The sequence below is a fragment of the Physcomitrium patens genome, chromosome 24 (assembly GCF_059467195.1).
Source record: "Physcomitrium patens ecotype Gransden chromosome 24, ASM5946719v1, whole genome shotgun sequence".
Classification (NCBI taxonomy): domain Eukaryota; kingdom Viridiplantae; phylum Streptophyta; class Bryopsida; order Funariales; family Funariaceae; genus Physcomitrium; species Physcomitrium patens.
This window is the reverse complement of record NC_143433.1, coordinates 1458085-1485121: the sequence shown is the minus strand read 5'-3', so window position 1 is coordinate 1485121 and position 27037 is coordinate 1458085. Positions and strand designations below refer to the sequence as shown.

Sequence of the window (27037 nt, the reverse complement as noted above, 5' to 3'; positions counted from 1 at the left end):
CTCAGCATCGGCGCCCTCTAAGGGGGTGTCGGGATTGGGCTATTACAGTAACGGAATCAATCAATTATTCATTCATTCCAACTCGCTCACTCACACACCCCCCCTTTTCCTTCTTAATAGCCTCACTGCTAGAGACGCTGCCGCTGCCGCGCGGCTCTCTTATGCGGCGGGTCCCATGCCCGTGTTTGTGTGTCAGAGGGGGTCCGCTTGCCCTAGAGATCCAATCCCCCCGCGCCATCGCACTCCCCCCATGAGAAGCGCAATTGTTTTTTTTCTCTTTGCTAGCGGGCGGCTGTACTGTGGAGTGTAGCGTAAGCGGGATAGGTAGTGCTCGCTTTGCTAAGAATTATTATTACTATGACAGATTGGCGGAATCTGATACTGCATGAGTAGGCGTGCCCCTTTTTAATTTTATTTATTTATTTATTTATTTTATATATGCTGGCTAGGAGAGGCTGAGCACGATAAGTTTTGCAGATTGTCTGCCGGTTTCCTTGAGTGCGAGTTTTTTATCGATGGTTGTCGCATGCCTTAGGAGGAGTCTGGTGGAGAGTCGGTATTGAACACCTTGTGTGGCTCCAGGTCGTTGACTGAGCTTGCGGGTTTTCGAAGCGATGCATGAGTGTTTTGCCCGAGGCTCGAGTGGTTGCGGTGGTTGATCTTTCTATGTTTGATGTGGCATGTAGTTGACGGTATCTACATCCTCTACTTCAGCGTCTGGACGCTTTAGTGCGACGTTTCGAAGCTTCTTGGATTTGCGTGCGTGCCGGGGAACGCCTTCTTCCGTTGCAGGTTACATATCTTTGTGAGATCGTTATGAGATGAGCGTGGGACATCCTGTGGTGGAGTGTGAGTAAGAATTGTGAGGAGCGGCGATCATTGTTGCGAAGAGCTTCTCCCTGACATCTTACTCCTATTCTACTTGATAACGAGTGTCGTAGTTGTTTAATTGCCTGTCGTACTTCAGATTTGATCTTCCTTAGATTGCACTCCTTGCGGCATATCGGGTGAGTAGGGTGGCGGACAACCTCGATTATGCTTTTGGGAGGCTCGTTCCGTATCCAGTCCCTGTAGTTTGGCTTTCATGCCTTCATAGTTGACTTTTTCTTCGATCGTCACTGGTCGTCGACGATTAAATCTGCAAATTTCGACCTCCGGGGTACACACTTCTCTTGTGAATTTTGACCATCGACTAGTTTTTTTCGCCTCCTAGCGCTCAGCATCTGATTCAGAGCCTGTGAGGGTGGCCATGGCTCCCCAAGTGCTCTCGGACTTGACTGCCCTAATAATGGCGCACCCTGTTATCTTTGGTCTCAGTCTAGTTCTCTTCACGCCACCATTTTATCCTGTCTTGAAGTTCTTCTTGCCTCTGTTGATCTCTACCGCGCTTTTTATTCTGATGCTCTTTACCATGGGGCCGAAAGGTGCTACTGGAAACCAGGCCGGAGGGTTAGAGTCGGAGGAGAAACATGTTGCACACGGAGGCGATGCCGATGTTTCGAAGCGAACGAAATCCGAGGGGAGCTGGACCGATTGGGTTAAGAGGATTGAAGAATCTAGTATGTCGTGGATGTCCCCGAGGTACAAGAGTAATCAATGGAAAGGGAATCTCTTGAATGACGACAATGTTTCTATCTTGGGAGAAACATCCTGGGTTAATCGCGGTGATTTTAATCCTTATGAGCAGGAAGCCGCGTCCACCGAGGAGGTGCAAAGCTCATCCTCGCGCTTGATTGATGAGAACATAAACAACAGATTTGTGCCGACGCTGATGGCTCCTTCCGAGCTTTTTAAAGTTGATTCTGATCTGCAGCGAGCTGTAGATGAAGTTTACGACGACCTCGGTGAAGATGCTCCAGAGTTAGAAGATGTCGAAGAATCTGAGACGATATCATCTCCAGCTCCTCGCTCTTCCCATGATCCAGAGAATGATAATGGGTCTTCGCCAAAATCTGGCAGTCATGGGATTGCGCATAGGCCTCTGGAAAATCTCTCGATCCCTAAGAGAGTGAAATCGAATAGCTCGGAAGTGCCTAGTCCTTCGACGGATGTGGATGGGTCACCCGGCCTAGATAAGAGCAAGAAGTCCACGTTCGCGAACGTGAGGAAGAACTCGATTAATGCGAGGTCCGACTTATCTCGTACTTCCGAAAATTCAGACGCCGATACCCCTGTAGCGGAAAGTGTAACGTTGTCCGGAAAATTTGATCACTTGGAGAGTCTGGGAGATCTCATGGCGGATTCAGCGGAGGCTGAGAAGAACGGCGATGAGTCGCCCGAGTTGGCAGCCTTGAAACCTACAACTCATGAGCAAGTTCAAGACCTGAAGGAACAGCTTGAAAGCTTCATTCAGGACGACAAGAATGAGCCACCTTCATCCAAGCCTGATCATGGCGCTGATAAAGGTTTATCGACGTCTGAAGATGATCGTGTGTCGAAGCCCGAGTCCTCTCTCCTCGAACAGGACGATGGTAAGAGCTTCTCCTCTTCGTCTCCTTCGAAGAAGGAATCATCCAACTTAGTCAATGGTACCGATAGTGAGATCTCACCTCCCACTGACACTGCGAAGATAGAACTTCATCCTCCTGTGAAGCACGAAAAGGCGTCGTCTGAGGAGGGGTTTTCGGACTCTCAATAAGAGTTCCAATTGTTGAATGCAAGTATCTTTCATTCTCGTATCATGTCCGTGGAATGACGGACAGAGTTAAAACTACTAAGTTCTTATAACTGCGCTTAGTATAAGCTGTACATTATCTTCCTTTGTCTATTTTACTTTTTCGTGCTAGACATTATTTTCCGTCTTCGACTGAGGAGACCTGCAGAGTTTAAATATTGCGGCTTTTAGCTTGAACAGGAGGCGCTGTGAGACCTTACCCTACCTTGATGGTAGAGCTTTTTCCAAATTGTAACTCGTGCAGTCTAGATCAGGACTGCTTTGATATAATGCCAATATAAAGTTGGATTGTGAAATTTTGTGAATCCATCTGGGCCTGACTGCTCGATTTATTACAAGCTCATTTTTGGGAGGGGGGGAGAGATGCCGGATTCTTTTAATGAAAGTTTCATGTGTACAAGTCGGTTCCTTTGTTTTTGGGAATCAACTTACATGGCGATGGAAATACTCCGTGTGTACTCTTGTTTTTTCATTTAATTCGGTTCCTGTAATTAGTTGCGAATCACATCTATATCTCCGGCCAGGATGTATGACTGCATTGTGCATATTCAACTGGCGGCTTCTTCATGAGTACAAGTCTTTCGAATTCAGAAGAAGGAACACTTTCACTTCATACCATGTATTGTAAGGGTCGAAAGGTACCGACCCTTGCACTCGCTTGAGGTGAGTATGAGCTAAGGATCCCCCGATGCGCAGGGAGAATCCGCACCGCGGCGGCCAAGGAGCGGTTGGGAGGGCCACCTTCCTCATTCCGAGGTAAACCTGGCGCGAGGGCGCGAGGCGGGCTGCGGGTGTGCATCTGCGTCTCATATGCTTAGACTTCTTGGGCAGAGTTAGTTTAAGTTGGTAGGAGTCAGTCCGGGGAAACGTGTGTCGTCTCCCGGGATGACCCCTTGAGTTACGACCAGGGCAGTGTCCCGGCACCGTGCAAAGGCACGGGCCCGGGGTGACGGCGCGTCCAATCGGAAGGACGGGGCGCGGCGCCACAAATAGTCGTGGCGCGTCACGGGTCGCGACGCGATACACAGAGAGTCGCAGCGCACCCCGAGGTCGTAACGCGACACAGAGTCGCTGCCCGATGTGAGCCCAGACCCTGGAGGACTCGAGGGTTCTGAACGAGGCTGGTTCGGGTTATTTCCGCATTGTTTCTAAGTAGTAACATTGCTTTTGTGGGACTTTCAGGTGATTGAGAGACCAAGTTAAAAAGGCAACGTTACATGTATGTGATCGAGCAGCACACTCTTCAATCGACATTTGAATATATGGCGCTACGGAGCTTCTGAGGCAACCGAATGAAATGACTGCTTCCTCAAGGTCATTGCCAGCCTCATTCGACCCTGCCATATTCTTATCCCGCATCTGACAAAACTGTTGGACTTTTCGTCAGTACAGCTACAACTTACTTCAATTTCATTTGGTGCACACATTTGCGTTGCTGCTGCTCTCTACTTCACTCTTTTAGAAACCTTTAATGACTACTTGTCTCTGCAGGATTAGACTAAAAGATTTAAAATAACTCTTGTAGTCTTTTTAAAGAATCAAGGATTTTTGGAGCTTGATTAGTATTTCAGTATTTGCAGGAGAGAAAAAAGATGTTCTTCATCCTGTTACAGAAATTGTTGAAGAATAATCCTCTCTTCTTCTACTTTTAAAGTGTTTTAAATTTATTACAAAAAAAACTTAACAGTAGTACTTCTGAAAGCACATTTTATTCAGTTAAAGAGTTATATGAAATTTTGCAGCAATATATTATTGTGGAGACTCATGAGGAAATTCTCAAGTATTGTGCATTACGGCTCAACTTACCTTGCAAGTGGTCTTACATCATTTTAAGTTTACTATGCACATGTACAAAAGTATTTTTTTATTTTTTTATTTTTATTTTTTTATTGCGTCTTTTTCATTTATTGTAAATTAGTTATCAATTGACACACATACATATGTGTGCACACATTAATGGTTGATACAAAACTATAAACATACAACATACTTTTTTTGGATCTGCAATCATTCAATTCACCATTTGGCACGTACAATTGAATTTCTGAGGTTCCAGCAGAATTATGATTTTGGGTTATTAGGTTCACTCAAGTTATGATGGTTGGCCATATTGTTGAAAAAATTCAACATTCTAAAACCAAACTTTCATATTTACAACGGCACTTTTACAATTACATAGGGGTTGGTATTTCGCTTCAACTTTGAAACAGTTTCATTGAAGGCTGAATGTAATTAAAAGTGACTAATATTCCCAAATTACATTGATATTGATATAAATGTGCATCGTGTGTATAATGTCCATCTAATCCGTTTCATGTTTTCATTAAATGGTCAAAATAAATATAAAAAACTTGGAACGTTTTTTGAGCCTCTGTTTGCACAAATCCCAAAGATAGTCTTTTATGTCTACCTCCGTTTCAACTAATTCTCTTCAACAAGATTTAAATCTTAGTGCTCAGATCAAAATTTTACATGTTCTTATCTTTCTTTCTTTCTTTCTTTTTTGTATGCAAAATCTGTGCATTGCCTTGTAAGCCGCATCACACTAATGACTTCACTCTGGACGTGCAGGGATGGCTTTAGCGATGTCCAGGTTTACAAGCCTGCATGTGCCAAGCAGATATTCTGGAAGCTCTTCTTCAGTGTTCGCCTACATAGACACAAACAAACCCATACGGGTCGAACTCAAACCTTCTCTAGTAGTGCTTCTCATGCAAAGTTGCAAGTATGATTATAGCAACAAAAACCAGCGAAATTCCAAATGCAGTGCGATGAACATACCTGAATGAGGAAAGCCAGCTCAATAACGAGTGTGCTCAAGTAACCCAACACTAAGTTCACTACACCCTTGGCTACCGAGGATGAGCCGATGTCCACATCCAGCTGTATAGAATGAACACAGCACACAACAGTCGTGAGGTACAACTTGGAAAAGAATGTCTCCCCAAAATATGCTAGGAGGAGGTAAGAAAACGTTCTCAAAATTCTCGGTCTGACCTCAATGTAATTCTTGCCAGAGTGGTACGTGATCTCCAAAGCCTCTCCAATTAGACAAGCCGTCTTTCCAACACTTTGCTTCACAATCCACGAACCCTTCGCGATGTGCGGTATGAGCTTAAAGCCAGCATTGCGATATCGGTCATCCCCATGTACGAAGTTTTCAAGAAGGGGGAAGTCTGATAGAGGCTGCGTGATCATATAGTACAGAGCCAGAGAGTATGTCGTGGATCCCGGAACCTGAAGTCACAAATTTTATACACATCAAATGCACAGCTGCTCACTGATTTATAAACAAAAATGTAAGCAATCATCAAGTTTTTAGTCACTGGAGACATTAGGACACTAAAACCATCAGGTTCATATTGTAGCATCCTTTCAGTATTACAAGTAATCATGATGTAGCACAAAAACATGCGTCATGCAGAAAAGGAAATTAAATGGAAAAGCCCGAAACCCTACATCAAAATTATATCTCGCAACTCTAGAGGCTGGCTTTTAGAACTTACTTGAATGTTGATGATGAAGAAAAATGCATCGTCCACTCGGCCCTCTTTCTTTCTCTGTTTCGGTGACAGTTTTGAAAGTCACATGTTGCAAATACACTAATTTCAATCACTTCTCCCTAATTTGCTTGCCTGAGTCTTACTGAAACTTGGTCTATTCTAATAACTGCTGTATAAGCACTCAAGTATGTGACTTGTAAACAATTTGCTCTTAAATATAATTAGAAATTAATCGTAAACCTGGGTTCTTAAAAAATGTAAGCACATAGCATACCTGATTGGCTAAAAAAAGTTGAACTGGATAGGAGGGTCGGTTGGCAAGGTGATCCTCTCTCTTATTGGACTTCAACCAATCAGCTGCTACAAATTGCATGACTGGATCTTTGGCTACCACCTGTTCCATCAATAGCAAATTGTTTACAAGATGTTCGATTCTGGGCAACACAACTACTCAAACAGCACACTGACACGATTCATCGTAAGAACATACCCAATCAGACCAATAGATCTTCAAAATCAAGACCGAAGAACACAAGAAAGCAAGTTATGTTCAGAGTAGAAATTAAGGATACCTTTTTACGGTCTTGTAGATAGTGTTTTCCTCGAATTAAAAAGGTGCTTGCTTCCGCTGATTGATAACAGCTCGTGGTCCCAGAGCTAGATATTTTAGGCAGAGTTCCTTCTCTTGTCAGCAAGTCAATGTCATCTTGGTCGGTGTCCTGGTAAGTGCGCTTTTGAGCTGCAAACGGCATGTCTAATGCTATTAATCTATCAAAACCAAAACCACTCGGGCAGGAAACAATGAAAACAATAGTGCACCAGTCATGTGTTTCAGAATAAATGAAAATATCCTAAATGAAATACTCAGAATTCCTTTTGCGTTACAATTATGATACGCTTGTTTCTCGAACAGATCCTCGACTGCGGTGAAGGTTAAGAAAATATGCCTGTTATTCCGTGGAAGCGCTTCACAATGGTTGCAGCTGCGGAAATTTTTGGAATGCCTCCACTCTGTGATTTGAAATATGCAATTCAATTAAGTAATAAAGACAAATCATTCGATTTCGTATTCTGGAGCAATCCAACATTCGATGCGCTATCAGCATTACGTCCAAACGCATTCAACGTTGTAGCAATGTATCACTTTAAGCAGAATGAACGAACTGTAAAAACCAAATAATAACTAACTAGGATTTCTTATTCATCAGCTTTAAAGGCACCTTTGCCTCACCTTATCTTCATCGGAAGTTTCCTCCAAGTCCGTGTTCTGTTGCTGACCATCCAGATCTCGATCAAGTTCCAAATCCCAAGCTGAATCTTCAGGAACATCAAAAAACTCGTCCTCTGCTAGCTGCTGGAACATACTTTTCCCCACATTCTTCTCTTCAAGTAAGAAAGCAGCCGCATCATCATTTAGGTGGATTGGGAGAATGTTTTCCTTCTGTGCTACAGGAAGTTTACACCTTGCTGGTTGTCTCACGTTTGGGCCCATGGAGCTAGGCATGTAGTCTGATGGTTTGATCTTGTAAAACTCCTTCAAAGCTGGACAAAGATTTCCAAAAAACATCAGAAACTCACCAGATTTTAGTCTCGGATTGTTATCATACAGCCGATTCGAGATTGCTTCAAAAAACCAACGCGTTCAGTTTGAAATACTAAATATACCCTGTAGGTTACTACGTTGATGTACCCTCATGTGGAGAAAGTGAACCCTTCTGTTTAAACTCCCCACATTCAGACAACAGAAAGCTATTGGTGCAAGAAGAATTCCTAGGGACATAAGATTTGAGGACTCTACCTGCAACTCTTTCTAGAACTTTCAGTGTGATGTCCTTGTCTCTGCAAGGACTCCAGCAAGATTTCCAATTTTTCCAGTCCACAGTGAGTATATGTTTCACCATACACCGGTTTGGATAACCCCCCTGTGTAGGCAGCGGCGATATTACGTAGCCCCCACCTGCACTAGACAATTTCAAGGCTTTAAAAGAGACGTGTGCGAAAAAACTGGCTATTTCAAACGCGTATGGAGCTACTGAATAGAGGCCTCAAATTAGAAGTCCTTCAGAGATTCTGACATTCTTGATGACGCATTGAGGTGAGAAAGCTTACTTTTGAGCCAAGCTCGTACAAACTTTCTTCGTGGAGGACATTTCTCATGATTTACCGATGTGTAGAGGATAACTACAGCCAATGATGCAGTCAGCTGAATAAGAGGTCATTGGAATGCAAAATCTCCTGAAAAACTCTTGCTTTAGCTTATTGAGAATCAAAGCAAGTCGCAACAGATTTCGCAACCTCAGTTCCCACAAGAAAAGTCCAAAATCTAATTGATTTAGAATATAACGTGAATAGTTTGTGGTCACTAACCATAAGAGCCATCATCTTCGCGTCGCCAGTACCGATGCACAACCAGGTCCCTTGGTTTCATACGCCTGCAATTCAGTTCGATTTTATTAAGCTCAACCTGATCGTCGTAATACTGAAGATGTAGGATGGTAACACGATACAAAAGCATTTGAGACACTCTTAATTTGCACATTCCATATTAGAGGGAGAATTTCTAAAAACTAATATCTAGAACGAATTAGATTATGGATGCGCAATCTCGTACGAAGAAAGCCAAAATTTATGGAAATGCTTGTGGACAATGTCTGAATGGCCGTCAATATGCTCAATAACCCTCCCTTTCAAGTAGCAGAAATCCCACCTGAAAGACGCAAGATTATAAGATACCAAAAATAAAGTTTTGAAATCGCAAACAACTAAAGACGACTTATGATTGACAGGTCTATGTATATCAAAACTATAATTGAAATAAAAGGTAAAGAATTGAGTCTTACTCAGCCCGTGAGGAACCCAAAGCCATGACAGTTTCAAATACGGATTCACAAGTGGCGTGCACCACTCCAACGGACATCAGTGCAGGGGGGTCCTCTCCACGTATCTACAATGTGGGACACACATAGCATTCAATCGTCAAAATGACGGCGAAATCAAGTAGCAGAAAAAACTTTTCATGATAATCTAGTTTCGCGTTTCCTGAACACCATGTAGGATGGAAAGATCAGCTGGAACTCAAATAGACTAGAAGAATTCGACTGCACGCGCTGCACAGTTGCATCAGTGCCAACAGAAACATTAAGAGACACGTGCCTCACCATGCTCTTGAGTCCATGGTGATCAGTGGCTTCCTTGAATAATCGCAATCCTGAACACAAAATGGTATGATAAGTGTACGAAGCTCGTGTGAGATTGAGTAGTTGAGCATCGTCTTTCACAAACGTGGAAAATTACCATTTTCGCAACCAAATATCTGCCACGGCGAATCAGCTACGACATCTGGAGATGCATCCTTAGGCAGTAATGAAACTATCAACCCTGGTAAATCTGTTACAAACGACAAAAGTTGAAAGGCAAAGAATGACAAGGTGAAGAATGACACAACTCAAATTCGGGTAATCAACAAACGAACAAACTCTGCAAAGTACAATATCACCCAATGCAAAACTAAAACATGCTGTACCAAACATATGAGCGTCAAAACGGATTGCAGTAAGAGTTCTGGTACAACCTGCAAGAGTTGTTGAGTCCTCTCGAAAGAGATGGTTATTGACGGTACCCGAGCCTCCAGAAGGGTCTCTGACAACACTTCCTCTTCTAACAGAGAGTCTGTGACAACCATTTCACAAATTAAACAAATGTAGATGACATTTTGATCAGAAGCTTTGAGTAGTTACATCGAGATCACATTCTTGACATATAATTTTCGTTCTTGGGTGTACCTGAAAGGATATCTACGTCTCCCACCCGCAGTAACAAATGACCTATCCTTTCCCGGCAGATGGATCTGCGTTCAAAATTCAGGGGCAACAACTCAAATGATGAAAATACCTTCAAAATTGTGACACTTCAAAACATGCAAAAGCTTGCGAAAGTTTGTGGACCTATTTGGGCGAAATTAGTGCTACTCAAGGTAGATGCAGATTTGATCCAGAATCTTGAATGACTTCATGGATTCGGACGAGCAGGTTAATGAAATATTCTGCGAAAGAGACCTGCTCAGCAGCTTCTTTGAACGCTTCCATCCATTTTGCTGCCTCTTCCGAACTCCGTGCTCCAAACTTGAGCTTGTCTTCGTGGATGTATGAGTCGTACACTGTAAACACAAACAGAGTTCGACCGAGGATGTTTTCTCGCCCATGATCAGCTACTCTCTTGTAGGGATCAACGGTCCCACTTTTGATGGGTGCCTGCACCAATCCCCACAAAACCTCAAAAAATCAGGCACAACTTTCTATGCAAAATTGTTCCTTTTCCAAATCCACCCCAATGACGTGCGCATTCTCAAATGATGCTAAGATATCGAAGCACTACTTGCTCAGCTGTCAAACATACAATTTTATTATACGCTCATTCACTGTAACTCCTTCGATGCAATGACTGAAAACACTTCCGAACGAAGATGCACCTCATTACCGACTTCCACATGGTCAGACGAGATCAAAAAAATGGAGCTAATGAACCAGTCTTGTAAACACTCTCTGGACACATTGCAGTACACTACTAATAATTTCCATGTCTGAACCCCACAGGCAATCGAAAATTGTAGTGAAGAACAGCTACCTCTTCTCTGTGGGCAGGTTTGTCTTTGTAAAAACGCGCTTGGTTTCCACATAGCACTACGTAGCGTTTCCGAGGGTTTGTCATCATCAATCTGTTCGACCCTATCAAATAAAGCCATCCTTCCATGCTTTCCATGAAATTTAACGCTCTACTGTGGTCAGCAGCGTAAGCGCCTCAAAAACACAGACGCTTCGAGTTCGTCTATAGGATGCCCTCCTTCTGTAGCGGATAATTTACGGTACATATGCTCAAGGATCTAAGCACGCTTTGGGATGACGTGCGATGCCTTGCGACGATTTTTCTCCTTGGTTGCATACAAATGTTGCTGTAACGAAGCTAGATGCTTATAAAAAATCGGTAAGCCCAGGCCAAATTCGATCCCTGAGCATAAGACGCACTTTCGGCTTCCACCGACCACTGAAATTGAAGACACCAAAAGAATGTATGGGATCCTTTAGATGGATGACACATTCAAGAAGATAGAACAATTGCAGTTGATTGCTCAACAATCGAACATTTTGATAAATCCAACCCAATGGAGGAAGAACAACCACCTTCAAGCGTCTCACCGACTGCGCAAGTATCTGGTCATGTCCGCACCAGAAACCATAAAACCGAGACCTCCGTCTAAAGCGGCCAAGAGCTAAAATTCTGAGCTTCTGCACTCACCAATTTAAGCTGCTCTTCAGTTACTACCCTCAATTTCAGTACTTCAAAGGCTCTACCGACGTAAATATCCGCACGTTCTTATGCTCCTCCAGCAGGTTTTTTTGACTGTAGAGACGTCCGCTAGACAAGACCCCACACTCTGCAAACATTCAGGAATTCTTCCCAATATGTACTCGTGTGTTAACCAACTCACAGTGCCTCAAATCAAAGCAACGAATTCAGAAAAAAACGCTTCGGTAGGCCACGCTCCTTCCTTGTATCAGCCGCAGCTACAGAACACCCTCGGTTGACGGTCAAATCTCACTTTTCAGACACGTAAACTCTCTGCCCTGCGGAGTGTAACGAGTAGCTTTCTCGTGCGAATTCCAGAAGACATTCATGCGCTTGTGCTTTACGAGGAAGCCCACTCCATGGGTCCCAGCTGTCGGGTGACTCCGACGAAGGAGAGATCCTGAAACTGTAAACTACAGTGCCAAAGTACTGAAAACTCACATCATGAAGAGGGGTCTGTGTTTCAGAAATCACAGCATTTTCTACCTCCCTACACCTCCACATTCGGGATGTGTCCGACCAACACAATGTGGACATTATTCTCCTCGCTACCTTCCAGGCATGAATCTTCGTCCTGTGTCACGAAAGGGACAGACTCCCATCAATGCGCCTCGAACGACACATATACGCAGCTCGCAAACCTCAACCTTCCGCTCGAAGACAGAGCTCCATCAATGTGGCCATCAAAGCACACCAATTCGCCTCGTCTTTGTTCCCCACACACACGAACATCAAGTCTCGTTTTCATGACTCTTGAAAAACTCTTCTTGCATAACCGATGTGGCCTTTGCAAGTCCTGTCTTCATCTCCCATTCATGAAGATCCTAGAATCGATGTCACGAACTACTTGGGGTACGGCGTGGTGTATACCCAAATGATTTTCCAATACCGAGAAACGTGTAGGTATGGATTCGGCATAGTATTCATCATTGGCCTTGTCCCTCCAGTTCGAGCTTCGATGACCACTTTGCTTGTCTGATATCTTTCTTTCTTTCTTTCTTTCTTTCTTCTCATGATGGTCTGCAAGTGTGGTGACAACTGGGGCAAGAGAGATGCCAAGAGTACACTTCATGACAGATCTTGTCTAGTTTAACATTAGACACTAATCTAATGAGAGGAAGTGGGGTGTGGGGGGAGGGACAGAGGAGTGTGTGGACAGCCATGCCGCACCCACTGCCTCTCATGGACTTGTCAGGGCACTGGTCCTTTTCCTTCATTGCTCTTTTTCCGTATTTGTCTCGGTCTCGGCCTTTCTGTCTGTCTGTCTGTCTGTCTTTGTGTTCCTCTACCTCGTTGTCCGTCTTTCCTTGTCCCTCCTTCTACGCACATACATACCTTCATACACGCGTACAGACTTGCTGATCCACAAGCTAACATCGATGAAGGCACCACCCAGTTCCAAACCTTTGAGAGATGGGGCCCCTTTGTTGTCAAACTTGACAGCCGTGTGCCTCGTTCCTTCCTCTTTCTGGCCCCTTTCTGCCGGTCTGGATGTGCGTATTTGTGTGTGTGTGTGTGAGAGAGAGATTGTGTCTTTTGCTCTGTCTGTGCCCTTGTCTTTCCTTTTCTCTTGCAGGAAAGCTCGTTGCCTTTCCTCGATGAAAGCGAATCTAGCTTCACTGGTTTGTTAGAAGAAAGATCTATAGATAGATAGAAACAAGATTTGAAGAAGAAAGAACGAAAGTATGTGTAGATTGTTTGGTTGCTTGGATTGTTGCTGTTTTTTTTTTCTTTTTTTTTTTTTTTTCTTTGCGTGGGCATGTGTGCACAATGGGTGTTGTGTGCATTAGTGGGGTCTACAAAAAATAAAACTAAATAAATTAGAACGGATTTGTTCCTAGGCTTGAAAACTTCGATTTTATTCCTACGAATGAGGAACGGTCAATCTAACCAGGCCACTTTGGGAGACATTTTTTTGGAAAGCCTTCGCAGAAAGGTCCTTTAAAATCTGAAGGGGTTGACTTGATTTGACTTGTTTTGAAATCCTCTTTGATGTAACTCTCTTTCATTTCGCTTTTTGCTCTTTCCTTCTTTATCTTTCTTTGTACTTCTTCTTCTCCTTCTTCTTCTATCTTTTTGGTCGTTCATTATAATTATTAAGTCATATGTTTCCTTTATAATTTCATTTACCGTACAGTAACCTACTTCTTCACTGGCTTCACAACTAAAGCATTAATTGTGGATGTACTTACATTCTTCTTATAAATGCTCATAGATATGTCAGTAATAATAATTTTAATAACTACTATTTTAATTGAAGAGAATATGTCCATCTTTATATTGGCCCTTGTCTGTTGTAGTTGTTGTTGCGGGTTGCAACGAATGCTGAGAACCAGACCACACTCAACCCTGAATTGTATGATTCATTAGCAATAATAATATCATCATCATAGATATAAATATACAGTAATTTCAAGGATTGGATTTTTTTTGAGTGCACCAGGAGTTGTATTGTCTAGAATGATTCATGGGTCATTTCTTCACTTAATCACCTTTCGGTCATTCACAGAATGTTGCCCTTGACAACAACAATTCACTTCAGTTTCAAAATGTTGCACATTTAAGTACAATAAACCTCTGCTGAAAGCATTTTTAAATTATTAAAAGCATACTTCCATTTGGTAACTAAAAAGTACCAGGGTAAAAATCTATTAAAATATACAGTAAAAATTAAGTTCTTTACCAAAAATAATACAACATTTCTGTAATGTGATGCACACCGTAAGACTACAATAAGTAAATAATAAATCAAGGTGATAAATCAGGAATCAAAGTTACAGTAATTGCTTTAGATCATTGAATATTTTTGAACTTCAGATTGTGTAAATTCCCAGTTGCTGCAAACTAAATATTGACAACTGTTGGAATAATCCAAACATACTTTGAAAGTAGCAGCAACTTCAATGCAGCCAAGCTTTGAGAGAGTGTTATTACAAGTATGTGAGATCATTCAAAAGGATTCTCTTTCAAACTAACAGGGGCCAGTTAAACCCACGCCAATGGTACACAATTTGCCGTTTATTCGACAACGTAGAACCGCAAATACACCTTAAAGATACGATATTATTCAGTAGTTGAATGCATAGAAGATGCTGTATTGACAGCATTGCATTCCATCAGGCAAGGTGAACTCAATTTGGATAAGTTGACGGTGGATATTATGGACCACAGCACATGATCACCTGACAAAGCCGTATGTTGGTACTTGGACGCAACCTCGTGTCAAATTCAAAATGCCTCAAAAAATGGCTTTCAATTCATCAGCGGATTCAAACCGTTACATTGAAACTCAGATTGAATGACGATTCAGCTGAACTTGGTTGAATGATTGAGATAATAAGGCACAGCACTCCATCAGCGTGCTCACCAGTCTATTATTCAACTTTTTTTCGCACAAAAGAGTTGGATAACTTCTCAAACAATGCTTCGAACTTCTGTACTAGGTGAACCTAACCATCAATTCTTATGAGGACTAATGATAAAACGAGGGAACAGGTCAATGGAGTGAAATCTGAGGAATAAGATGTTTCACTGCTTTCGCGAGTTCAGATATTCAGAAGTAAGAGACAACAATTCCTCCTTGCGTCTCTTGTACTCATCAAATCGCAGGAAAAAATATCCAAGGTAATCAAATTTGATGGGAGAATACCTTGCCTGCACACAGTCGATATATTGCACATAAACAAAGACCTGGGAGCTTCTACACCAAGCTCTTATAAGATTGCGAAAAAGATGAGATCAATGCGAGAATCACTCGTGAAGGTAGCAAAAATGGGGTTACATTACAGAAAGTTACAACCAAACAGAGCTCATGTAGTGTCAAATAGTTACCTGAACGATTGCCCACGTGGCCCAATACATGTGAGACACTAAGGAATAAAAGTTGCATTCTGCATAAAACTCTTCAAGCTCTGCAATTGTACTCTGCAGTGCCCATTTGAGGTACTAAGCATCAGTCTAGCAATGTAAGCTTCTACAACATTGTAGTATCGAATAATTAGCCTCCGATGCAAGATCGCATCCTCAAAATCGAATGAGGTTCACTGTTAGATTTCCGACTTTAAAATTTCTTTTTAGATGAAATTGTGTTTAGGAATTCTGATTATTCCTGGTCACGAAGTCAGATCGACAACGAAGCGGGTTTCTAAAAAAAATGAAGTGTGTCAGCGAACCTAGTCGCTGGAAGTTGTAAATTTCAGCAAAGAAACCACTTTGACACAAAAAAAACACTTTCCACCAAATTTGCACAATGGATCCGAAGAGGCTCACCATCTCAGGATTCTCTGGATGCAAGTAATATCTGAAGAAGTAAAATTGCTTCTCCTTGTCGGGATACCTACAAAAACGAACCACCTCGGCCTCTGTAAATGCATTTCTATTGCAATCATCGCCAGCAGGGAAACATAGATGTAAGCAGCTCATGTGAAATCTCACCCATTTATCATGTGTTTATCATTCAATGACGGGATGGAAAGTTTCAATTGGCACATTGGGCCACAATAAATTGAACCTAGGAAAGTAAATCAAGCTAGAAAACGTACAAGCTATAATCGCAGTCGAAGCCTGCATGCTCGTTGAAATAATTAGCAATGTCATAGCCTCGATAGCTGTGTGATCCATATTCATAATCAATGATGTAAAGTTTCCCTGGAACCATAGTGGTGTTAATTTCTGTAATGGTATGCATGGTAATATATTGTGTCCCAAAACGATCTAGAAAACTCCTAAACTTTCACAATAACGAGCCAGCGCCACAGCGATAAAAACACAACAAGATCAAATCGAAATGAGTCCTATTACCAAAAGATGTTAAAGAGACCAGAAAAACTACAATAATTATAACTCTTCCAGCAATATAAATAAATAAATAAATAAATAAATAAATAAATAAATAAAATTAGGAGAAAGAAAAAAGAAAAAATAAAAAAAATTCCCGCTAGTTAGAGAAAATTCGCACCTTCATCTTCATTGTACATGAAATTTCCAGAAAGAAGATCGTTGTGTGCAAAAACAACAGGTGCATCGAAATTGTTACTGATCGCCTGCATGATCCATTCAATGAGAATGCTATGAGGAGCATACCAATGAGACAGGCCTCAATCTAAAAAAAATGATCCTGCCATTCAAATCCTATGAGTAGAGCAAAAGTATATGAAAGAAGTGAAGAAAAACAAAAAAAACAAAAAAAGCACATCGCATACAAATTTTCATGAATCTCCTGAGCCAGCACTAGTCCTAACGGTAAACGAGATACAGAACAACAGCACAAGCGGATTACCCTTAGCTCTTCAATTTCCGCTTTGATGTTCTCAAATGAGATCGTCTCATAAGTCTTCTGCTTTTCGCTGTCTTCAAATATAACTCCCGACGCTTCATACAAGAATGGCGAAGATAAATCAAGTGCTACGATACATGATTATACATTTATCACTTTCTTCAACAAAATAAATAGTCCACCACCACACCCACCCAACAAGAGTTCTTGTGTACTCTACCGATCGTTTAGGGACGAGGTTGCTTGCAAAGGAATTGAAAGCACATCGCCAACAACGCAACAATGCGTGGCTAGGATCAACCGAAAATAAATATAAAAGAAAAAAAGACATGTAGGGCTATCAGCACAACGTTGACACGTGTAGACTGCCATGAACGACCGATACCTTTATCGATAAACTTGTAGATGTCATTCCACAATTGTGGTTCTTTAGATCCAGGTATCTCTAACTCATGTAGCCTTCGAACTTCCATAGCTATCAGCTTTGCCAACTCCGGCTTACCCATGTCTGCCAGCCAATCCAGACCAAACCCCAAAATAGGTAAACAAATGTCTGTTCGGAACAAAGCTTGCATACGTTTCCGAGCAAAACATATGCTCATCATGATTCATGTAGCAGAGCATACTGTTGTATGTAGCTAATATAGTTAAGACGAATACCCAGAGGTTCAAGTGTTCTTCCGAAAATAAAGGACTGAATCATGCCATTTCCAAACACACCAAGCAACTTGGCTCCAAACCCAGCTGAAGATAAGTAAGTGAGCGCCTACATGAACAGATTGAGCAACACAATGTTAGAGCTCCAAAAATGACAATTCAACACGAAGATTCTAAGAATTGAAAACAAGGCAAGCAGAAAACCAATACCAAAGTTCACAAGATACCTGAAGCTCCCGGTCACGGTCAATAACAGCATCTGTATTGGGTCCAAATACACGCACAGTCACTGGTGGCAGTTTGTCCTCGTTTTCACCCTCCACTTCTGCCTTGAGCACTGCTTACACAACCACCACAACCATGATACTCCAATCTAACTCCCAAACATGACGCATAATGCATCAACAACAATAAAATAAAATAAAATAAAAACCGTAACTAAAGCAGATTATGACAATTTGCATGCCTTCACACAGTTGAGTTTCTTACTTGAGAGAAGGTAATCACGGCAACAAAGAAATAAATTCCTGGTTCTATGGAGTTGATTCAAGGACGATACTGAGACGTATCATTCTCAACATAATCATTTTTTTCATGGAATCAAAATTGGAATTGAAAGAAGCCAGGGGATGGTAGACAGATTTATAAAAGACATAGAGTGCAATCATGCGAAACGATGGTGGACAGGAAGAAACGTACACATATTCGTGATTCCGCCGGAGATTTTCATCACAGAAATATTGGAGTCGTCCACATCTGCCCACTTCCTTAACAGCACCTTGCAAACACCGCTATAGATTGTTCAAGTCACCAATTCAGAATCAGTTCTAGTGTTATCATCTAACTCGCAAAATATTTCTTAAACATTTTTTTTTCTTAAATTCGATCGCAGAATCCATTCCACACTTGAGCACTTCCAGAGTCCATCACTACAACCCCAGAGTTGCACAAACTCAGGAGGAGATTTGATGGCGCATTGTCAGTCGAAGCGGAGGAGCAAAAAGGATTTTCCTGACCTGACACGAGAAAACAGGGCTTGATCCGGGAGGCGCGGATCTATAATTAAGCCGCATGTGCACACGGCCATGGAGCTTTCCGATCTCTTGAGGAAGATTTTGTCAGTTCGCAGCGTTTCAATCTCTTCGTCCCCTGGCTTCCTATCCTCTCGCCTCGACTTATACCTCTCCCTCGGCGCAACGTCCTGCTTGGAAGCCTTGTCCTTATCTACGTGGGTACTGGGCAGTACTCCCCCTTGCTTTTCAATCATGCCCATCTTCCGTGAATCACACACACCCACCAGAGCCTTACACCTCACGACGCTAAAACGATGATCGAGCCTCGACCATAATCAAGTTGCCCGCTCCCCTTCGACAGAACTAAACCCACACAAACACACAATGAGCTTGAAATCCTCAAGATACCTCTATGTCTCAAACACAGCCACTCCAGCAAACCACCCTGCGCCTTCCAATTCACGACACCTCCTCGCGGGAAAATGTACACTCACCACCCAACAGCCTTCATGTACACACTACACACCTGCGCCAAACACGGACAAGCATCATAGAGACCCACAACTCTCTTCGACCGAAATCATATTTTACCAACCTCTCAAGCCCCAGAAAAGTTGCAAAACTGTAGACCGGCAGCTGCCGGGTTCCCTGCGTCGGTCTTAGCCTTTCGACCCTGGCAGGGCAAATCCACTCGTGACCTTCCTAGGCACACATTCATCAGCAACAGCCCTTCATAATGGAGAGATTCCGTAGATGAGCTCTGGGCGTTAGGAATCTGGATATTCTATTCTTACTCCGACCCATGACAAAGAGCAGCGACGCCATTAGAAGGGATCATTGCGAGCACATTTGCACTCTCGAGCATGGGAAGGGAGACGCATTACCCTCAAATTGAGGAAATCGACCCGATCTCAGTCTCGAGCATTTCATGACGGCTCCTCACTGCGGATTCGGAGCCGACGACACCTCGCTCACAGCTAATTTGGCAAGACCCGGACCCAGGTGGTGTTCGTTCCGAATCCGGACCTGGGTGGATATTTCCCTGCGAGGAGGGGGTGTCGTGCCTCCGAATCCGCTGGCATGATTCGCGAAGGGCCCACAAACAAATTCCATTGGGGGAGTGGATAGATGCGAACCACATGATCGATGCGGCACAAGAAGGAAGTCCCACGCCGCACAAGCTCCTTTTCCACGCTACCTCGGAAATGGCTCCCACTAATGAGTATCGGTTAGAATTCGTTTTATTGTGTTTATTATTAAGGTGTTGGTATTTTATTGTTGTATTTTTTTTTGATGTTTTCAGATGTTGATGTATTGGAGGATATTTTTAAATGCTACACTTTAATTTTTATTCTCATAATATTTACATGTTTGTTTTTTTTACTAGTAAAAAACCAATGGAATTGATGTTGAATGAAATTGTCATACAACAATGCCATTATTGTATGACAATTGTATCTACTATCACAAATACAAAAGAAACACAGTTTTGTTAGGTTTTGTGCATGTTGAGAATGTTTGGAGAAATATAAGAATAGTTGGAAGTAATGTGCACACATATATATAAAAAAGTGTATAGAAAGAGAAAGAACTTCTTCTTATCTGTATATTGATGTAGTTTTTTTCTATATACAAAGAGAAGGGAAGAAGATAAACAATTTCTTCCCACTACATTTCAAACACTAAAGCTACATAATTTATAATAAACTATAATAACTATTATGAAGAGCACCAAGTACATTTAATACTCTCAACATTCTTCGTCACTTGTCATAATATTTATCTAACATAAAATTTGCATAGGATTTGATCTATATTTTTTTGTAATATTGTAAGAGTAATAGTTGATTCCTTATTAAAACCTTATCTAAAAAAATCTTATTGTATTCAAGGGCAAAACCATAGATGAAAGAAAAAAAAGTACATCATTTTTTTTATAATTATTTAAAGTATTTATTAACTTTTTTGCTTAAGAAAAGCAAATCATCATATGCCAATGCCAGAAGTAAGTCAGTGATAGTTGCACAAAGAGAGAGCTTTGGTAAGGAGATGAGCAAGGTTATTTGTAGATTCAATTTTTTTGATCTTAAGTACTTGATTATTAACTAAGTCATAGATAAAACTAAAATACTTTGGATCAATATGTTTTTTCTTATTTTTTTTTAATAAAACCAATGTGCATCTGTTCAATACAAGTGCTATTGTCTTCATACAAGATAGTTAGAAAATTATCATATGAAAGTTCATAGGATGTCTGAATGAGTTTATCAATATCGCAACTAAATATATTCTTGAGATACTTCATGTAAGGCAATAATTTTTGCATAGTTGGATGAAGTTGCAATTATAATTTGTTTTATTGATTTTCATGATATTGAAACTCCTTATCTTAAGAATATCTTTAATTAATCTGAAATAAATTCAAAAGTAGTTATAAAAGAAACACAAAGAAATCTTAAAGTAATCTAAAAAAAAATAAAAATAAAAATAAATAACTTAAAAAAATTAACAATAATCTTAAAAAAATATTAAAAATAAAAACTTAAAAAATAAAGAATCTTAATAAGATATTAAAAATAAAAATCTTAAATAAATCCAAATAAAATTTTAATTTAATCCTAATTAAAATCTTAATAAATTTTAACTAAAACTTAGGTTAAATCCTAATTGAAATCCTAACTGAACCTTAATTAAGTCTTAAATTAAATCTTAATTAAATCCTAATTAAACCTCAATCAATTCCTAGGTCAAATCTTAATGAAATCTTAATAAAATTTTAAATCCTAGACAAATCCTAAATCAAACTCTAGTCAAGGACATGAATCTTAAAAAAAAAAAAAAAAGAAAAAAAAAAACCTCAATAAATTCTTATGTCATTCAAAAATACTAAAAAATTATTCAAAGATAATATAGTATTAAACTAAAATGGCTATTCATTGTCTTATATGGCTCAAAAAGAGACACATAGAATATGGAATGGATCTTTATAGACTTTGATAGATGTAATTGATAAGCAACAAGATTGATTTATTTATAAATAGGAAAAGGCCTAATCCTATAATAGTTCAAATTGTTATAAGGATGAGTAGTCTTAATATTTCGATAAAGTAGCCATATTTTGTCACTTATGATGAATTGTAGTTGTTCCTTATAATAGACATCCACATTGATCTTATGTCATTCTTGAACTTCTTTTAATTGCTCTTTCATTGTTGCATGCAGTTTTGACAAACAATTTATCAAATCTTTTACTACAAGATTATCAACTTTTGAAAAGTCAAAAGTATCAAGTTATAGATGATAATCATAATTAGCAAAAAAAAGTGTTTATTGAATAGAAGAATTTATCAAATTATTATATGCAAACTCTCTTAATAGTAGAAGAATTATCTAATTATCTTCATGATAATTGATGGTACACATGAAATATTATTCTAGTACTTAATTCACCTATTTTATTTGTCCATCAATTTGAGGATGAAAAGCCAAAGAAAGATTAATATTCATCTTTAAAATCTTGAATAGGACTCTCCAAAATCTTCATACAAATTAAATCTTCCTATCCAATATAATATCTTTGGGCAATCTATGATAGTGATAGATATTTTCAATAAAAATCTTAGCCATTTCTTCACCTTTAATAGATTTTGTATATTATAAAAAATATTCTATTTTAATAAAATGATCTACTATCACAAATATAGAATCATATAAATCTGAGATTGAAAAATCTATAATAAAATCAATAGAAATAAAAGACTATAGTTAATTTGGAATAAATAATAGCTAAAAAAATCCATAAGATTGATGATGAGTTTTTGAACTTGAATAAATATCACCTGATTGTACAAAGTCTTTAACTACATTTCATATTTAAGTCTATCAAAAATCTCTTGATATTAGCTCCAAAGTCTTATTATATTTAAAATGTCTGGCTATTGAAAAGTCATGACGAGTTTGAAAAATATGTAATCATGCTTTGTCTTTTAGAATATATAATTGTCTCTCAAAATAGAGTAGATTATTTTTGAATTCAAACTTAGAAGTATCATGAAACTTAGAAGATTTTTTTTTGATATCATGAAGAAGAAGATAAGAGGACATACTTCATTGAATTTGCTTGACAAAGGTTGAATCAAAAATCAATTTTGATTTTATTGCTCAAAGATGAAAATACTCTAGTTTAAAGAAAATCATTTTTTATTGATCAAAAGCTGAATGTCATTCTTTTGGTATAAGATAAAAACATCTAGAAAAGGCGTTTATCAAACCTTGTTTTTTTTTAGGTCAATAAGTAGATTTGAAATCAAATTTTCATAAAGACATAATCCAACAAGCTTTGCAACAATTCAAAGTACATGCTCACATAAAGTATTTGAGGTTCTTGTGATTTATATACACAATAACTGGACTAGAAGTGCCCTCTAGATAATGATGTCATTCTTAAAATGAATCCAAAATTGCAAGAAATTTTTTATCAAGGATCTTATAATTAATCTTGATTTCTAAAAATTTCTTAGAATGAAAAGCTATCAAATGGAACTTATTAATTGCACCCATTTGTGACAAAACAACACCTATAGAAAATATTGATGCATTTGTTTCTATAAAGAATGCCTTTGAAAAGTCAATGCAATACAAAATTGGTGAACAAATAAATATTATCTTCAAGGCTTCAAAAGATGCTATAACTTTTTTATTCCAATCAAGTTTATCTTTATACGTTAGACATGTAAGAAAGGCCACAACTTGAAAAAAGTTCTTGATGAAGATTCCATAATAATTAAAAAATTCTAAAAAATATTACACATCTTTAATTATTTTTGGCTTCTTTCAATCTATGATAATTTGGACCTTCTTAGGATCCATCATAAGACCATTGTTTGAAATAATGTATTCTAAAAAGTCAACTTGAGTAGTATAAAATACACACTTTTCCATCTTGGCATATAATCTTGCATCTCTTAGTTTTTATAATACACAAAAAATATAAAATTTATGCTCTTTTATATTCTTAGAGTAGATCAAGATGTCATCTAATTAAAAAATAATAGAATTATCAAGAAACTTATAAAAAACATCATTTATTAGATGTTGAAAAGTAATTGGTGTATTTCTAAGTCTAAAAGGCATGACATTATATTTAAAATGCTCATACCTGATTAAAACCCAATTTTTCATTTGTCTCCTTCTTTAATGTATATCAAATTGTATGCTCTTCATAGATCTATTTTTATATAGATCTTTACTTGATTGAGTTGATTAAGAAGTCCTAAAATCAAGTATAGAAGGTATCTATTCTTGATGGTGGTCTTATTGAGTCCTTGATAGTCTACACACATTTGCAAAGATTCATCTTTTTTCTTCACAAATAAGATAGAAGCCTTGGTTGAAGATTTAAAATAATATATAAATTTTTTAGCCAATATTTCATTAATATATTTTTTAAGTGTAGAAAACTCATTTTGTAATAGGCTATAGATTGGTCCAAATGGTAATTGAGCTCATTCTTAAAGATCAATGAAACAATCATAAGGATGATGCTTTAGAAGAATATGTAAATTCTTCTTTTCAAAAACATCTTGATAATCTTATATTAGCTTAGAATGCTACTTGAAATCTTTTTTCTATCATTAATAGGTGTAGCATATATAACAAAAGTTGATTATTTTACAGCATGCATGAAAATTTTGGTACCTATCAATTATGATTTGAATATACTAGTTTTATGGATTTTTACATATTTAGAAGAATCTTAAATTAAACTATAGAAAAAAATTAAGGTTACAAGAAATCTAGTCTATTTAAAGATTATATCTTTCTAACTATAATAATCTTAAAATAATTAAATTAGAAAGAAATTTAATTATATTAAATATTATTAAAATATTATGACTATTAATTGTTAATTTTATATAAATAATTTTATATATAGCAGCTCCAAAAGATAATAAATGATCATCTATTATTTCTATGTGCATAGGTTTGATTTTCTTAATTAAAGATATATCTTATTTTTTGACAAAATATTTATCTATAAAACAAATTGAAGATCCTAAATCCAACAAGGCTAAGACTTTGTGATTTTTTGGTCCTAAATAAATTTCTATTATAAAGTAGGATGAAGGATCTAAGAAAAAAATAATATGAAAGTAAATAAGTAAATTTGAAAGTAGAATAAGCTACATTGTAGAGGATATTTCTTTAGGTAAGTTATTCTTGATTCAAGAGTTGGCTCTTGGTATATAAAAAGGCTAAGGAATAAAGTAGATGAATAGACAAAGGATCTTAAGGATATAAAAAATATACTAAATGCATATTTATATAATGAATAAGATAGCAATAGATAGTTCGAATAAAATATTAGATAGATGTATTCATCAAAAGATGGAAGTTATCTATTAAGAGAGTAGCCACTACCTATAAATAATGGATATTAGAAGTGAGAGATATCTTACTTCATACTATCTTTATAAAAAATCTTACTAATGTTATGTGTTGGTGATTTTAAAGTTCTTTTTTTTCAAAAGGTTATGGGTCCACTTATCTTTAGTTGTGAGTTTTTGAAGTTCTTTGAAGTCTTTCTTATTATAAAGAATAAATCTTATGGATATTGCTAATATAAGGATTTATTAATTTTTAAACTTCTTTTTGCATCTAGTTATTTATATAATTTTTTTCTTACTTATTGTTAAGTGTATTCATTGTTTTAGAAGATATCAATCATGTTAGAATGATATCATAGAATATTAGTCTAGTATTTTTTTATTGAATTATATAATTGGTGCACTGATATTGTACTTTTTTATATTGAATTTCTTAAGTGGTTTTTTTGATAGTGATAAGAAGTTATTTGTGAAATTAAAAGTGCTTTTATGAGAGTTGAGAGTGAAATCACTAGTTTACTCACAAAAAAGGCATTGTGGGTTTCTAAGACAACAAACCTTATTGTTTATTGAAACAACTTTAACTCATCTTTTTTTTGATTTTTTTTTTATATATTCCTTCATTAGATATGGCTTTAAGTAAGAGTGAAGATTTGAGAGTCATTGAAAAGTTTAGAAGTGATAATTTCTACTATTGGAAGAAAAAATGGAGTTTTTGGTAGCTTTATTGGACCTATGAGAGATTGTTGGTAAAAGTAAAGAGCCTTTAAGCGATGATGTTAATGTCAAGATAAAAAAAGAATACAAATATTGTGAAAAGAAGGCTTTTGAAATGATTGCATGAAATTTAGATGATGCCATCTTTTTACATGTAATTGCTTGCAATGGATTAGTAAAAACATATAGACTCTTTGCAATATTTATAAGAGTAGAGACCTTGCTAACATTCTATAGACAAGGAGTGTTGGGGACCATATATAAGACAAGGATTGAAGACTAAGAAATGGAATTACCTTGACATTAGAACAATAACTGGATACAAAACAAGAAGGTCCTAGCTAGACCATAAGAAGTCAGTTTTTGAGATTGAGGATCTCCTCAACCTTAATTCTTATATATATTAGGTCCTAAGAAGATTCTTGAAAAGTTTCTATGATGCTTGGTGTGAGCCTAAAATCCACCACTCTATGGAATTAGTACTATACAACAAGCTCAAGAGGTAGAATGGAAGAACTTCCAATTGTGAAATTATTAAGTTAATATAGATGCACATGTTTATAGTTCAATTAAAATTAATGCCTTCCAAGCAATGATTACTAATATTAAATTAAAATATTAAATGAAATTTATTATGTAAAAATGATAAAAAAGATAATTAATTAAGTTATTATTATTAACTCATAGTAAGAATAAAAACTTAAGTTTAAGTTAAAAGTTAAAGTTAAAAGTTAAATTTTAAAAGTTAAAGTTGAAAATTAAATTTAAAAATTAAGTTAAAAATTAAAGTTTAAGTTAAAAGTTAAAGTGAGAATATTAAAAGTTAAAAGTTAAAACTTAAAACTTATCAGCCAAAATTCAAAATGTGGAGATTATGAATCATTGTGAAGATGAAAGTAAAAATAAAATAAGAGAGGTAAAAGCAAAGGTACCTTGACAACGTCCAACGATTGAAGGCAATGACTTCCTTCAACTCCAAAATTTTTCAAAATTTGTAACTAGCTCTAAATTGGATGGTTCTTAGTTTATTGCAAGGTTACTTTAAAGATGCTCTTGCTTCAGCAAATCTTGTTGTAATCTAGTGATTCAATCGTGAGAATTGTTCCTTTGAAGTTGAGTGATCTAAACTGCTGCGATGACAAACCCCCTTCACTTAGAAATTTGCTAAAAATTCAAATCGTCTTCAAATCCAATAAAAATTATGCCTTTCAAATCTTAGCTTGTAAAGCTCAATGCTCCCAAAATTTCAATTGAATCCAATGGTACGGCACTGAGAAATGCCTTCCCAAACTTGATTAATCCAAATTGCAAATGCAGTCGACTTTCTTGCAGTCAAATTTTTACCAAAAATTCAATTCAATTCCAAATTGAGCAAGTCTTATCTTGTTACAAAGCTAAAAACAAAAGCTACAACTATAAAGAATTTTGCATTGAAATAAAAACAATTGACTGACTTATTAGGGAAAATC

At 37.9% G+C, this 27037-nt stretch overlaps 2 protein-coding genes across 6 annotated transcripts; both read right to left on the bottom strand.

Moving 5' to 3' along the window:
- Window positions 1-4903: 4903 nt before the first annotated feature.
- On the bottom strand, window positions 4904-12382 carry LOC112276790 (protein ENHANCED DISEASE RESISTANCE 2-like). Of its 4 annotated transcripts, XM_090247207.1 has the most exons (20): window positions 11355-12258; window positions 10801-11217; window positions 10233-10427; window positions 9960-10024; window positions 9749-9846; window positions 9472-9564; window positions 9336-9385; window positions 9018-9121; window positions 8789-8884; window positions 8545-8609; window positions 8287-8358; window positions 7976-8134; window positions 7409-7719; window positions 7125-7188; window positions 6750-6916; window positions 6452-6571; window positions 6181-6234; window positions 5672-5911; window positions 5456-5557; window positions 4904-5324 (listed from the first exon to the last, which is right to left on the bottom strand). In XM_090247207.1, exons 2-20 carry the CDS (start codon window positions 10933-10935, stop codon window positions 5229-5231), a joined length of 2286 nt encoding a protein of 761 aa, XP_090103333.1. In that variant the 5' UTR covers window positions 10936-11217; window positions 11355-12258; the 3' UTR covers window positions 4904-5228. The 4 variants fall into 4 exon arrangements, with proteins under 4 accessions (XP_090103333.1, XP_024364252.1, XP_024364255.1 ...); XM_024508484.3 differs by having other exon boundaries at window positions 10801-12382; XM_024508487.3 differs by lacking the exon at window positions 9472-9564 and having other exon boundaries at window positions 10801-11954.
- Window positions 12383-14742: 2360 nt separating this feature from the next.
- On the bottom strand, window positions 14743-19406 carry LOC112276791 (putative ethanolamine kinase). Of its 2 annotated transcripts, none has more exons than XM_024508490.3 (12): window positions 19061-19406; window positions 18469-18828; window positions 18152-18243; window positions 17680-17789; window positions 17456-17561; window positions 17181-17303; window positions 16799-16890; window positions 16478-16562; window positions 16062-16167; window positions 15790-15856; window positions 15352-15444; window positions 14743-15174 (listed from the first exon to the last, which is right to left on the bottom strand). In XM_024508490.3, exons 2-12 carry the CDS (start codon window positions 18723-18725, stop codon window positions 15049-15051), a joined length of 1257 nt encoding a protein of 418 aa, XP_024364258.1. In that variant the 5' UTR covers window positions 18726-18828; window positions 19061-19406; the 3' UTR covers window positions 14743-15048. The 2 variants fall into 2 exon arrangements, with proteins under 2 accessions (XP_024364258.1, XP_024364257.1); XM_024508489.3 differs by having other exon boundaries at window positions 18960-19352.
- Window positions 19407-27037: the final 7631 nt, after the last annotated feature.

Coding starts and splice junctions, on each gene's coding strand:
- LOC112276790 (XM_024508484.3), bottom strand. CDS start 10,935: ATGGAAAGCATGGAAGGATGGCTTTATTTGATAGGGTCGAACAGATTG. Junction 9,386..9,471: donor GATATTTGGTTGCGAAAATG/GTAATTTTCCAC, acceptor TTTTGTGTTCAG/GATTGCGATTATTCAAGGAA. Junction 7,189..7,408: donor AAACTTCCGATGAAGATAAG/GTGAGGCAAAGG, acceptor TTCAAATCACAG/AGTGGAGGCATTCCAAAAAT.
- LOC112276791 (XM_024508490.3), bottom strand. CDS start 18,725: ATGGGCATGATTGAAAAGCAAGGGGGAGTACTGCCCAGTACCCACGTA. Junction 17,562..17,679: donor ACCGTGACCGGGAGCTTCAG/GTATCTTGTGAA, acceptor CTGTTCATGTAG/GCGCTCACTTACTTATCTTC. Junction 17,304..17,455: donor AAGAACACTTGAACCTCTGG/GTATTCGTCTTA, acceptor ATTGGCTGGCAG/ACATGGGTAAGCCGGAGTTG.